General features: G+C 39.2%; 1 protein-coding gene across 2 annotated transcripts in view; it reads left to right on the top strand.

The window, feature by feature from the left end:
* The window catches only part of foxo3b (forkhead box O3b), an 88,086-nt gene that overhangs the window by 64,448 nt on the left and 8,158 nt on the right, over positions 1 to 15,480 (top strand). The window contains exon 1 of one of the 2 annotated variants that reach the window (XM_057822090.1): positions 12,602 to 12,902. The exons of the other annotated variant lie outside the window; for it this stretch is intronic. Coding sequence (XP_057678073.1) covers positions 12,678 to 12,902 — 225 coding nt within the window. The 5' untranslated portion in view covers positions 12,602 to 12,677. Of the gene's footprint in view, positions 1 to 12,601; positions 12,903 to 15,480 lie in introns of those variants that run through there. 2 annotated transcript variants of the gene reach the window in all.

Genomic DNA, 15,480 nt, shown 5'->3' with positions numbered 1-15,480 from the left:
TGTTTTCTCACTTCTCTTTATTTCTCTCATATTCTGACTGTTCTTCTAAGATAAATACCGTAAATTTCGCACGATTAGGCGCACCTTGCTATAAGCTGCCACCCAGCAAATTTGACACTGAAACGGCATTTGTTCATAGATAAGCCGCACTGGACTATAAGCCGCAGATGTCCTCACTGTATTATGGGATATTTACACCAAAAGATATCAACCGATAACACTTTATTGACAGCGGCATCATAAGACAGTCATAAGACCAAATGAACCACCATTATTGCTTCAAGAAGCTTCTTTGGCCATCACTTTCTCTTGGAGGAGACAGTCAACCTCTGCTGCCACCTGCTGTCAACACTGTTGTCGTCCAACATGTCTCCTAGTATGCACTGCAGCGCTACAGATGTAAATAACAAATCAAAATTCATGTTCTGTGCTAATTATTTCTTCAGTTACCGTTCTAGTTGTTTCATTAATTGCTAGTTATGGAATTTGGTAACACTTTATTTGACAGTGGCGCCATCAGACTGTCATAAGACCATCATAACTATGACATGACACGGCCATGAGCATTAACGGATGCTTATGACAGATGTCATTTTGTGTCATCCAGCAAATTATCTCCCTTTTGAATGGATGTAAAAGATCCGAGCTGAACATAAATGGAGTTAGTTACATAATTTGCCGGTTGATAGACATCTGTCATATGCGTTCATTAATGTCGTGTCATAATTATGACTGTCTTATGGCAGTCTTATGACGCCGCTGTCAAATAAAGTGTTACCTATTAAACCAAATGAATAAAAAAATAAGCCGCACTGGTCTATAGGCCGCAGGATTCAAAAGGGGGGGGAAAAAGTAGCGGCTTATAGTCTGAAAATTACAGTATATTCCTTTAGTAATTTAAGATTTAATACTGCATCCATGCAAAATTACACCCAATTTTCCTTTCAAAATTCAACAACTTCATTTATAATACTAAGCAGTCGACATAGTGATGTGGAAACTGGAAAATATTAACGTTTTTAAGCAATGTAAACTTTTTAGGATTATTGGCATAACACTGTTTGGTGGTAATTTTCCTGTGATATTCCATCTATTATGCTGGGAACAATTCTTACTGTAAATACTCTTACTATTTTATCAATTTGATTTCCATAGCGTCTTTTCACTCTTCATTTTTTTACTTTCATAATATACAAATCACAAAGCAAACTTCCTCTGAATTGCGCCACCACCGAATGTAAATTGTAAATATATGTATTTTGGCAGAGAAGCATGCATTTAATGGTGTCTGGAGAGGAAATGAGGGAGTGTACGACACTAATATAAAGGGAATGAGGAAAAGCAGGATTCTTTCTGCCAAACTTAGAATCCCTCTTTAGTGTACACGTCAACACAAGGTGAACACACGCACACACACGAGCGCAAACGCACAAATGATTGTCGAGAATGGAATGTTCTGTCTGCAATCCAGAGCTCAGGGCAGCTGGAACCTGGACACGGTGTGTGTGTGTGTCAGTGTGACCATAGTATAAATAACCGTGCTCGCTCTGCAGTGTCAACTGAGGCAAAGCTTATTTGTTAAGTGTAGCATACGTGTCACATATGTGCATTCTGGCACCTTACGCCTTCTTGGAGACCACCACTGTTACGTTCAAGGAATTTTTACATAAGGCCTGTGGATTTTTTTCCTATTGCGAGACATTTGTGTCCTCAGATGGCCTTGCTGTGTAGAAAAAAAAGTGTATTCCACAATATATTCCTCAATTCTTTTTGATTCTAACAGTGTTAGTTTATTATTGTAATAGTAACTGGGTGCTAAATTGTGCTGTTTTTTTTTTTTTTATCCTACCACAAGAAATACTGCATTTATCCTGTATACGGCAAGTTACTATTTGGGATAATATAAAAATAACAATCTCATAACGACTTGATGTGTGTATATGTGGACATTTCAAGTCATATAGCAAAATGAATAAAAACAGCAATACAGATTATAGCCATTATAACACTGTAAAGTTGATTTCCTCTTGGTCTGTATGTTCATAGTATTTAACTCATTGCCTTACATAGACAATGATAGACATCCATTTAGGGCTGCAGCTATAGATTATTTTAGTTGTCCATCAATCTATCAAACTAGATAGTTTGAATAATCGAGTAATCGGCAGAAAAAAATTTAGGAAATGTAAAACAAAGGCTTGCTAAGACTGCACTTTCAAAAGAGCGTGTTTCTTCAAACTATGCAGAATTGCACTTTCATTCATTTAAAAATGAATTAAAATACCTGAGCTTAGCCTCAAACTGGACAAAAAAATAAATGAATATCTGAGTACAACAAAAGAACAACTGGCTAAATTTCATAGCAAATGTCGGCTAGCCTAAATGCTATAAAATGCTAACGTATTTTTAAAATGCTCTTAACAAATCGTTCAAACACATTCCCACAAAAAATGACTAACGTATTTTCCGCACTATAAGGCGCACCTTCAATGAATGACATATTTTAAAACTTTTTCCATATACAAGGCGCACCGCATTATAAGGAGCATAGAATAAACTCTACAGTAGAGGCTGGGGTTATTTTATCCATCCATTAGACAGTGCTGCACGAAAGGAATGTCAACAAAACAGCAACACAACAGCAAGGTAAAACGTAGTGCAACATTTATATCACATAGTGGAGGGGAACTTTTTTCTTTTCCAAAGTCACCCTTTTTGTGTTATATGGGTTATAATTTTTCCACTTGTTTGCAATGTATGCACTGTATTTGACCAGAGCATGTTTAAAGGCCCAAACCGCCTATGACTATACCTGCTGCTTATGTGGAATTATCAAATATAAAACTATTTATTCAAATTTTGGGGGGAACTTTTTGTCTTTTTGGTCCCAAAATGTTGATTTTATAATTGGTCAGTGAAGAAATCAACAGTTTGGACATGAAGTTCAAGGTGTCCTGAAAAAAGGAACCAAACCAGGCCAGTTTTTGTTTGCAAATTTGTTTAAATCTGTCAAAAAAAAAAAAAAAAAAAACTGTTGCGGCTCAATATTGATTCATATATAAGGCGCACCGGATTATAAAGCGCACTGTCGGCTTTTGAGAAAATTTAAGGCTTTTAGGTGCGCCTTATAGTGCAGAAAATACGGTAAATGTACCTGCAAACTAAATAAAGAACGTATTAAAATTAGGGCTGTCAAAATTATCGCGTTAACTCGTGGTAATTATTTTTTTTAATTAATCACGTTAAAATATTTGACGCAATTAACGCACATGTCCCGCTCAGACAGTATTCTGCCTTTTGGTAAGTTTTACAGCAAGGCTTTTTGTGCTGTCTAACAGCGAACTCTTGTGGTCGCTTTGCGACATGGTTTATTTTTTTCTTGCCAGTTCAATATGGCTGCACGACGTCTCGGGCTGACGCCTACGTTGTAATGTTGTGCTTATATGATCCTTGGACAAGATTTGTCCATAAGTATGGTTGTTGTAAAGAATGTACATATTATGTTAGTAAGTGAAATGTTCTATTTTTTGTATGAGACGCTTTTTGTTTATGTTGAGTGAACCTGTATAGCGTGCTAAGCTAACGTTGTTGCTAATGCAATGCTTGTGTACTTTTTTTTTTGTAGTTTTATGACGGTCTAAAGAGGACAATGGTTTGAGGCTATTTTATTAATAAATCAGATGAAAAAGGAAGAAGTCGGATTATTAAGGCGTCGTTCACTAGCTGTCTAGCTTTGGAAAAAGTAGACGCTTTGGAGTGAGGACAGCATAGACAGATTTAAATGACAGTAGAGTGAAATGCCCACTACAGTCCTTATGTACCGTATGTTGAATGTACAGTGGGGAGAACAAGTATTTGATACATTGCCATTGGGAAAATCCTTTGGCAGTGTATCAAATACTTGTTCTCCCCACTGTATATATCCATCTTGTGTCTTATCTTTCCATTCCAACAATTTACAGTATATATAATTTACAGAAAAATATGGCATATTTTATAGATGGTTTGAATTGCGATTAATTGCGATTAATTACGATTAATTTTTAAGCTGTAATTAACTCAATTAAAAATTTTAATCGTTTGACAGCCCTAATTAAAATACATATTAGCTCAAACAAAATCTTACCTTGTGTTGGTCTTAACAGGGAGCAACTGATTTCAGCCACGTTAATGAGTTATGCCATATTCACCGTTGCCACTAGAGGGCACTGAAGCCACCCAAATCAGAAACAAACCATTACAACTCCACTCTTATTAAACGAATACTCGAAGCAGCAAAATGTAATTCGAATCTTTTTTCTAATCAAATTACTCGAGTTAATCGATTAATGAATTTCAGTTGGGCGGACTGGCAATGAGTGCTAATTTCTTGGTGCCATTGACGGCACTAGATGTCCAATCCATTTTGACTGGGAGGGCTTCATCCACTGCTACCCTCTCCCACTCAAAATGGATTGGACGTCTAGCGCTGTTAATGGCAACCAATTAGTTCAATAAGAGCGCTATAAAGGGTTTTGGAAAAATTAAGCAACTCGCTCTAAAAGCAAACTGAAAATGAAATCAAAACTAACTAAATGAAAACGCCCAAAATTCTCTAACCCCAGTGTATTAAGAGTGTAAACAAACGTGTGAGAATGTGTGTGAGCACGAGTGCGCGTGCATGCATAGCAGCTGCATCGTCAGAGCCGAGCGACACAGAAGCCTTTTTGTCCATCAGCAGCAACATGTGGGAACAATCAAAGGCTGTCACGCAAAAATTTCCTTGTCACTCCGTCCCTGGCTTTGAAGCAGTCGCACGTTTGAATGACGCCGAGGTGGGAAATCTCATTTGCGGTGCACTTTTAGTGGCGGGATTACATCAGCTCCTGCCGCGCTGGATGTCGTAAAAGCGCGATAAACAAGCACCAGGGTAGAGTTCTCCGATTGGTTGAGACGGATTCAGACAGCCTGTCGTAATTGGATGTAGCCGTGGGAGCTGCGGCGCAGGCGATTGGTGGAGGGAAATTGGATTGAGGAGGCCTGAGAAGGTGTTGCAGCGTGTTTCATCAGCCAGCAACAGCACACATTTCACCTCAGAATATTGCAGACAGCGACTTACTTCTCTGGTTTTAGTGGGTCATCTAAGAGGTGAAGGGGCTAGCGAGTGCTTAATTGTCGTTTCTTATTTTGGCTCTAGGATTTGACTTTAAATAACAGGTTTATGCTACTTTTTGCATGCAGACTTGACATTTAAAACCAAGACCACAAGCAGGTGACCTGAGCGTCTGTTGCTCTAGAACACCCGACGCACAGCATGCTATCGTGTGTTATGTAAACCTGCACGATTAATCTGAGGCGAATGTCAACACACACCACACCGCACGCTGGCTGGCTGACTCAAAGGAACACATTGTGAAACTGAAGACATTTTTTAAATTATATTTGTTTTGCCTTGAAGTACTAAATGATACTTATACCATACTTTAAATCAGTTGTGGTGCGCTCAAAGCAACAGATTACAGCTGTAAAACTGACCCTTAACATCTCATTAGCTGCCATTGACGGCGATAGACGTCAGTGTTTTGAAATGAGAGCAAGGGGGTAGGTTTGCATTGGGACGGTAGGGACATAACACTACCAACTTTTCAGGATGCTCAAATTGTCCCCACCAACTTTTAAACAACCTTATATGCATTATACAATGAGTTCAGTTTAAATCGTCTTCCTACATGTTGTAAGGATAGAATTGAGCCTACCATTATTAAGTGAAGTGTCTAACTTATATTTACCCCTTTTCACTTACTGAATGCGCCGGTCCATTTTTTCCCCCCATCAAAGGCACATTTGATTGGCCGATGACTTGACCCACCACTGACACAAACATGCAGGCTCAGACTCACAGCACCGACAGAAATACAGTATATGTCGACAACATGGCGCCTCCTCCGCCCTCTTCGAAGAGGAGTAATAGTAGAAGCTTTTTTTCGACCAGCAGCAGCCACTCTAAGTAATTTAAAAAGACGTCAATGTTGTGGAGGTGGGAAACAAACCACTAATTTTGCTACTAAAAGTCCGACCTGCATCAGAGTTAGCATAACATTAAACTGTGTGAACTTGCTAACCTTGGGTCAGTGGGGTGACCAAATGTCCTCTTTTGCTCGGACACGTCCTACTTTCACGTAGTATCCTCGTCGTCCGGGCGGGTTTTATAAATTAATAAAAATGTCCGGTTTTTATGATTTTTCACAGGACCAATTTGAAGAGAATCCCTCCGGCCGCTGGGTGGCAGCAGTTGACATGGCTCCTACTAGAAGGGAGGGAAGGAGTAGTTCGTCTTGTTTTTGTTGGCAGTATCATGAGGCATTACCGCCATCTACTGGGTTGACGATTTGGCCACAACGCCTGCCTAGGTGTTAAGTTTTTAATGACAAATACGTATATACTGGCAACTGTTGACTTCTGTCGGAGCTTTAACTGTAAAATCCTGTTTGGTGTCGCATCGTTGTGCTGCCGATGATTGTAAACTTTTATAGCAAAATTTGATTTTTGCCTCAGCTAGCTATTAGTAAGCTAAATCAAGCTAGGCATTATGGGAAACGTAGTTTTGAACTGCTACATTTGGAAACATGCTGGTTGAATAGTTTGTCAGTTTACTTCGGTTATTGTTTGTCGAATGAGAATATCAATTGAATGGGAATAACAATTTGTCAAGGACAGTTTTCGTGATGAATATGTTTAGTTGGCACATAGCCTACTGTGTGTATGTGTATATATATATATATATATATATATACATATATATATACATATATATACACATACACACATATATATACATATATATATATATTTTAGTCATTATTATTTTTTATTTTTTTTCAAACTGCATTTTGCCATCCAGAGTGAGGGGGCACACTTTACATATTTTAAAGTGATATTGACATCTTTGAGTGAACTTCGAGTAGAGTAAAATTCAAGTATCTTGAGGCTGGGCTGACTGTCCTCTTTTTTGGAAATCAAAATATGGTCACCCAAGCTAACCTGCAAAACTCGAGTAGGAAGCTGCTTAGAGAGAAGTGTCCTTCTGTTTGTGTTTTCTACTGTTGACATTAATTAAAGTGTGAAAAATGTTGTGAACTGGAAACTATAGAACCAGAAAAACTTGAGCAAGAATCTGCTTAGAGAGACGGTTGCTGCATAACCTCACCTGTTACTCACATAACACAACATAATCATAATTAACTATGTACATTTTTGGATGCCTGGAGCAAAACACACTAGCGTTGTGATCGACTGGTGGAACATGATCGACGTAATCAGCACCCCTGATTTAGCATATCATATTTGGTTCATATTCGTGAGAAATGTAGCCCTGACCCACGTTCACCCAATCTGTTTGGTCTTATTTATGTCCAGTCCCGGGCAAAAAGTGTACATGGAGGTAATGCTTCTAAGTCGTCCCTACCAATGTTGAGACCAAACCCACGCCCTTGAATGAGAGGGATGGGCAGTCATTGGCTATTGCCGTCAATGACAGCCAATGAGTTAAGTTATTTGTTGCTAACCCATGTTAATTGTGCTAGCTAGCAAGTACAGAGTATATAATGTATATAGTAAGAGTGGGAACCTCTTGTTAGGACACAATACGATTTTCGAAACAAAGCTCACGATAACAATGATCTGACGATATGGCGATGCAACGATAATCAATACATTGGTCAGGAAATCATTCTAGGATATCCTACAAACGACTAAGAAACAGAAGAACAACCTTCCGCTGTGAATTGGAATGTGTTTATCGCTAGTAGACGTCCAATCCATTTGAACTGGGAGGGTGGCAGCGAATGAACATTCGTTCATTCGCTGCCATCCCTCCCACTTCAAACGGATTGAACGTCTATGACAGTCAGTGGCAGCCAATGCCAGGCAATGAGGTAATTTTGGGCCATTTAAGGTCATTCACCTGTTGATTTTCAGTTACTTCCAGTTGATTTTGTGGTATTTTATGGGTCACTTCCTGTTTATTTTGAGTTATAGAACAGGAAGTGACCTGGGAATCACCCAAATAAATAGGCAGTGACTCTAACTTAACAGGAAATGACCTGTAAATGCCCTGAAAATCTGACAGAATGGCTGTGAATGCTCTGGTTTCGAATGAACGAACGTTCCCAGTCTAAATGGATATGGCGTCGAGCACCGTCAATGCAGCCTTAGAGTTAACTGAGACACTTTTATGGTGGAAGAGTTTGGTAGCAACTTGTTCCTTTTTATTGTATTTTGTTTAGACAATGACACCTTTTTAAAACGATATCTCGATTCTTGGCAGGCGCATATCGATAAACTTTTGGGATACAAAGTATCACGATATATCACCATTTTGATATTTTTTCACACCCCTAGTATATAGACAATGGTTATACAATGATTATAAATTTATACTAAAAACACCCATTGACGGCGGTAGAAGTCCAATTGTTGTACGTTTATCACCGTCAATTGCAGCCAATTAGTTAAAGGCCAAGCTAACACATAGATATTACAATATACCTGTACCTATACCTGATTACCTGTAAATTTTCACGTACATTGGAATGCGTTAGCAAAAAACGTTAACAAAATGTTTACATGTAATAAGAACGGGGGAAAAAATGGAATTTTTGTATGTGGTCTTCCAGCCCAATGCACAGATTTTTGTTCAACGTACTCAAGCCCAAAAAAGGACTATATTATTCAAACAACTAAAGGGAAAGACAAGACGTAGTTCATGTGCATCCCAGCGGAAAGAATCTCATTTAACAAAGTGAAAATAAGTTTCATGTGTAATAGTGGAGAAAAACGAAAAAAGAATATAAGTAGCCGTTGTCCAACATTTTAAATGCCAGTACTATTTTAACCAATCAAATGCGAGTACCTCAGATTGTCCCGCCTACTCGTCACACATGGATTTTGGCCACTCGCTATCATATGCGCAACTATTCCTGAAAAAAGCTTTAACACTAGAAGTCCCATAGAATTCTGTTACTCCTACTAGTCCCAAAAAATGGCCGATATGGCCTCTCCCGCGGAAAACCCAGAGGTGGCAAAAATGACCCAAGTGCTTTTGAATTGGCAAGTCTTTGTCGGACAGACAACAGCCGTTAATATGGAAATGCAACCACTAGACATACATAAACTTCAGGCACAATGACCACAATCCATACTCCATGCCCCTGATTCAGTCCTTCTAAACTATAGACACAATTCCTGCTTTACACTCACTCAAATTGCAGTTCTAAAATGCTTTTTCTTCTTCTTCAAAACAATGTACACATTTGGGCAATTCTTTCTGTCGTTATGTGTGCAGTATAGGAGAAGTGAATTAAAAAATGTGTAAAAAGTGTCAAACTTCATAAATAAATGTAGCTTGACTTGAACTGACACAAACTATCGCGACTCACGGAGGAGAGGCCAAATCGGCCATTGCTAGGGAATATTAGGAGTCCAAGTCGGCCTCTGCTGGGTTTTCTAGTTTAATGAATCAAGGAAATGAAGCAGGCTTCGTCTAAATCTCAGACGGAGAAAGCATCAGATTGCATAGGTACAGAGATATTGGTTTGCCTATTTTGTTGGCTACTGTCAGCGTTTGTGTTGTACTCGCGAGGCGTGACCGGCATCACGTTTGTCAAACAATGGTTACGCTCATAAGCAGTGTCAATTTTTGTGTTTATACATTATTTTCTCAATTATCAGAGGTAAAAAAAAATGCACAATTTGCATACTTTAATACTTTGTGCAACCTTTTTCACATGAAGGTCATTTTATAGTATATGTTGTCTATTGCTTTAAGAAATAAATGGGCTGCACAAAAAAATAACACGTTTTTCCATTTAGTGCAAAATGACAGTTGCTCAAGCCCCACCTATTGACTATGTAGGCACATGCTTTTGCTCAACTACTATATTTCGGATTTTCACTTCTAGCATGTTTATGTGGAACATATCCACAATATTGAATAGTTGTATGCAGTGTGTGTGTTTAAGTTGCCTGAAAATGCAACGTGACCTTAAAGAATACATTACAACAGTATGGGGAATACTAGGCAACCATGTCAGGAGCCAATGAATGTGTGTTATTTAGTTGTAGAGGTTGGTAGTCATGAATCAGAGGTGCTGTCTCACTCAGCTCTTTTTATTAATGGGATTTGGAAATTGCCCAGAGGAGCTATACAGTTGAATGCACATACACACACACACGCATATACACACCCCGTTGTGTTCATGTACTCAACATAATAAGTTTACCCCACCTCAAACCAAATTCTGACAAAAATACAACACAGTGCTTATATTTATGTCAACCAATAGCTCGAATTATGATGTAAAGAGAGGGAGTCTAGACAGGATACATTTAGAGTTTATTTTTGGAGATTTTCACAGTTCAAATAACAAAAAGGGAAATTCCACTTGTGGATGCCTGTTGGTAGATTCCTAATATTTGTCCTGTGGGGTTTCGTCTTTGCCAAGGGTTTAGCGAGTGATTTTTATGTCATCTACCTCAATAAAGCCAGTGAAACATTTCATCGAAGAGGGTTTGTGTGTCTGTGGGAACTTTTTTTTTTCTTTTAACACTAACACACACCATGTGTGCCATCAACACCTCTTGCACACGCTTTCACTTTTCACCACGTGTCAGTCACAGATGTTTCCTCCAAGACTTTTTTATTCCTCACATACTGTGGGGCAAATAAGTATTTAGTCAACCACCAATTGTGCAAGTTCTCCTACTTGAAAAGATTAGAGAGGCCTGTAATTGTCAACATGGGTAAACCTCAGCCATGAGAGAGAGAATGTGGAAAAAAAAACAGAAAATCACATTGTTTGATTGTATAAAGAATTTATTTCCAAATTAGAGTGGAAAATAAGTACTTGGTCACCTACAAACAAGCAAGATTTCTGGTTGTCAAAGAGGTCTAACTTCTTCTCACGAGGTCTAACGAGGCTCCACTTGTTACCTCTATTAATGGCACCTGTTTTAACTCAGTATCTGTATAAAAGACACCTGTCCACAACCTCAGTCAGTCACGCTCCAAACTCCACTATGGCCAAGACCAAAGAGTTGTCGAAGGACACCAGAGACAAAATTGTAGACCTGCACCAGGCTGGGAAGACTGAATCTGCAATAGGTAAAACGCTTGGTGAAAAGAAATCAACTGTGGGAGCAATTATTAGAAAATGGAAGACATACAAGACCACTGATAATCTCCCTCAATCTGGGGCTCCATGCAAGATCTCACCCCGTGACGTCAAAATGATAAGAACGGTGAGCAAAAATCCCAGAACCAAACGGGGGGGCCTAGTGAATGACATACAGAGAGCTGGGACCACAGTAACAAAGGCTACTATCAGTAACACAATGTGCCGCCGGGGACTCAAATCCTGCACTGCCAGACGTGTCCCCCTGCTGAAGCCAGTACACGTCCAGGCCCGTCTGCGCTTCGCTAGAGAGCATTTGGATGATCCAGAAGAGGACTGGGAGAATGTGTTAGGTCAGATGAAACCAAAATAGAACTTTTTGGTAGAAACACAGGTTCTCGTGTTTGGAGGAGAAAGAATACTGAATTGCATCCGAAGAACACCATACCCACTATGAAGCATGGGGGTGGAAACAGCATGCGTAAGGGCTGTTTTTCTGCAAAGGGACCAAGACGACTGATGTGTGGAAAGGAAAGAATGAATGGGGCCATGTATCGAGAGATTTTGAGTGAAAATTTCCTTCCATCAGCAAGGGCATTGAAGATGGGACATGGCTGGGTCTTTCAGCATGACAATGATCCCAAACACACAGCCAGGGCAACAAAGGAGTGGCTTCGTAAGAAGCATTTCAAGGACCTGGAGTGGCCTAGCCATTTTCCAGATCTCAACCCCATAGAAAATCTGTGGAGGGAGTTGAAAGTCCGTGTTGCCCAACGACAGCCCCAAAACATCACTGCTCTAGAGGAGATCTGCATGGAGGAATGGGCCAAAATACCAGTAACAGTGTGTGAAAAGCTTGTGAAGAGTTACAGTAAACGTTTGGCCTCCGTTATTGCAAACAAAGGGTACATAACAAAGTATTGAGATGAACTTTTGGTATTGACCAAATACTTATTTTCCACCATGATTTACAAATACATTCTTTAAAAATCAAACAATGTGATTTTCTGTTGTTTTTTTCCCACATTCTGTCTCTCATGGTTGAGGTTTACCCATGTTGACAATTACAGGCCTCTCTAATATTTTCAAGTGGGAGAACTTGCACAATTAGTGGTTGACCAAATACTTATTTGCCCCACTGCAAGTCTACCTAGGTGGCTCAAGTTATTATGTATTTTTAGTTATTTTTCTCAAGCTGCTGCTTCTCCCTCTGCGACTCCATTAGAAGAATGCACAGTATTGTGTATCGTGTTGTGTGTGTGTGTGTGTGTTAAAATGTTGGATAATCAGACGACATTATGTCATGCCTCCTGAGATACTGCCAAAGGATAAACACTGGTCTCCCTGGTATCTCATCTTACTGCACCGCACTGACTAAACACACACACGCATGGAACACTCATAAATGTCCAAAAATCATTATCAAATGCAATTCTTTTATGGTTTTGCGTCAGACAAAACTTGAATTTATAGTTTCAAAAACACTGCGGACAATACTTTCCAGTTGACCACCTTAAACACACAAACATGCGTGTATATGCACACAATGTTCAAACACGCAAACCCGCAGAGAGCAAAAAAATGTTAAGACTGCCCACACCCTACATTAAAAAGAAAAGAGGATCATTTAAACCCGCTTGTTCCTTCAGTGAATGCGCTGCCAATCCAAACCAAACCCAGGAAAGACGGGAAAGCTTCGTGGAAAACAAATTAGCGATTTTGACTTTTCGCCTGTTTGAACTCGGGAACAAGGTCAGTTTGGTGGCGTTAACTATACATTGGAGAAGGGAAACACGCAACTCTGTTTCGGATGACTTACTTTAAATGGAAGGAATTAACATTGCCACACACTCCCTCAGGTCCTGTCAGAGACGGAATGAGAGAGGGAGGACAGAAAAGGCAACCCCAAAAAAATAATAATGAATTTGCCAAAACACTTCAGTAGTTTGTGGCGCAGAAAAGAAGCCGTCTTGCACATTCCACGGAGGATAGTTGTCAAGAAATGCACTTGCTTTTCTCCTCATTAATTTTCAGGGTGTGCTTTATGTCATTCTCTTATCACAGTGTCATTCAAACAGCTTGAATTTCTTGTTACAAGTTGAAGTGGTCTGTAGTTTTCCCCGAACTTATTCAGACAGTCATAACATTGTATTGCTTGGAACTGTGGAGTCTGCCTGATTGCAGTGGTTGACTGATTCGGTCAGAATTTGGCAGCATTTTGTAAGATTTACAAAAACCAAATACAAGTGTGCTACTGTAGGCTGAAAGCTGTGAGTTTGCATGCCCTCTACTGGCTAATGCCTAATCTACAAGCAGCAATAAGTCTGCAAATAAATACTGCAATTTTTGGACTATAAGACGCTACTTTTTTCCTTCATTTTTAATCCTGCGGTTTTTTAGATTTATTTGGGTTAATAGGTAACACTTTATTTGACAGCGGCGTCATAAGACTGTCATAAGACCGTCATAATTATGACATGACACTATCATGTGAATTACTGAATGCTTATGACAGATGTCATTAAGTGTCATCCGGCAAATTATGTCACTAAATTCATTTATGTCCAGCTCTGATCTTTTACATACATTCAAAAGGGAGATAATTTGCCGGATAACACAAAATGACATCTGTTATAAGCATTCACTAATGCTCATGACAGTGTCATGTCATAACTATGATTGTCAAATGACAGTCTTATTGCGCCACTGTCAAATAACGTATTACCAAATACCATATCTAGCAATTACTGAAACAACTGGAACAGTAACTGAAGAAATAATAAGCACAGATCATGAATTTTGATTGTTATTTTTATCTGTAGCGCTGCAATGCATGCTAGGAGGCATGTTGGATGACAACATTGACAGAAGGTGGCAGCAGAGGTTGACTGTCTCCCCCAAGGGAGGAATGATGGCCAGCTTCTTGAAGCAATGAATCTTTGCAGCTTATTGGTTCAAAGACTCATGGTGGTTCATTTGGTCTTATGACAGTCATATAATGCCGCTGTCAAATAAAGCGTTACCGGTTCATATCTCTTGGTGTAAATATCCGATATTACAGTGAGCACAGCTGCGGCTTATCGTCCAGTGCGGCTTATCAATGAACAAATGCCGTTTTCGTGCCAAATTTGAAGGGTGTGGCCAGGGCCGGCCCAGGCCATTTGGGGGCCCTAAGCAAAATCATGCCAAGGGGCCCATATTTTTGGGCCACCATTTCGTCACAGTGTACTGTGAAACCCATACATGCAATCAGGGCCGGCCCAGCCTATACGCAGACTATGCAGCTGCTTAGGGCCCCTGACCACTAGGGGGCCCAGATAGGGGGCAATCTGGCAATTGTTTATTTTATTTTTTTACTACAATTTGCTTTATTTGACTTTTGTGAGTTTTGATACTTGATTACAATCTTAATTTATTGCCAGCAATATGAAGCAATTATCAGAAATCCCAAAATTTGAAAAATAAGGTCCTAATGAAACTTTTTCTTCAAATTTGTAAAAAGAAAAGTCAAAATAAATATGTGTAATAAGCGCTCAGATATCTATAACCCTTGCTATATCCTGTTTGTTTTTTTCATGGAACCTGCAGATGCATGTGTTGACTTGCATCCATCTTTTTTTTTTCCAAAAAAGAAATGTCAAAACTCTGAATTAGTCTCAAAATCATGAAATTTTAGGTGTATCAAATGTGATACATACGGCAACATAGGGTTAAAAAATAAAAGTTTTTCCTTAACTTCTTTCCTCTTTTAAAATAGGTTTTGCATTATCTACTGTAAGTACTGGCAATCATTTGGGGTGAGAAGTTTGAAGAATACAGTGCAACAAAATCTGATTAATGGACAATATATGTACTACATATAGGTTGGATTGCATGCAAGGCCGGCCCAGGCCCTTTGGGGGCCCTAAGCAAAATAATGCTAAGGGGCCACCATTTCGTCACAGTGTACTGTGAAACCCATACATGCAATCCAACCTATATGTACATATTTTGTATATTAATCACATTTTGTCACATTTATTTTGACTTTTTTTTTTTTTTTACAAATTTGAAGAAAAGGTTTCATGGGACCTTATTTTTCAAATTTTGGGATTTCTGATAATTGCTTCATATTGCTGGCATTAAATTAAGCTTGTAATCAAGTATCAAAACTCACAAAAGTCAAATTAAGCAAATTGTAGTAAACAAAATAAAATATAAATTAAACAATTGCCAGATTGCCCCCTATCTGGGCCCCCTAGTGGTCAGGGGCCCTAAGCAGCTGCACAGTCTGCGTATAGGCTGGGCCGGCCCTAGGTGCGGCTTATAGTCAGGTGCGCCTTATCGTATA

This window comes from Corythoichthys intestinalis, chromosome 19 (genome assembly GCF_030265065.1).
Source record: "Corythoichthys intestinalis isolate RoL2023-P3 chromosome 19, ASM3026506v1, whole genome shotgun sequence".
NCBI lineage: Eukaryota > Metazoa > Chordata > Actinopteri > Syngnathiformes > Syngnathidae > Corythoichthys > Corythoichthys intestinalis.
The sequence above is the reverse complement of the archived record's forward strand: the minus strand, read 5'-3'. Positions and strand labels throughout refer to the sequence as shown.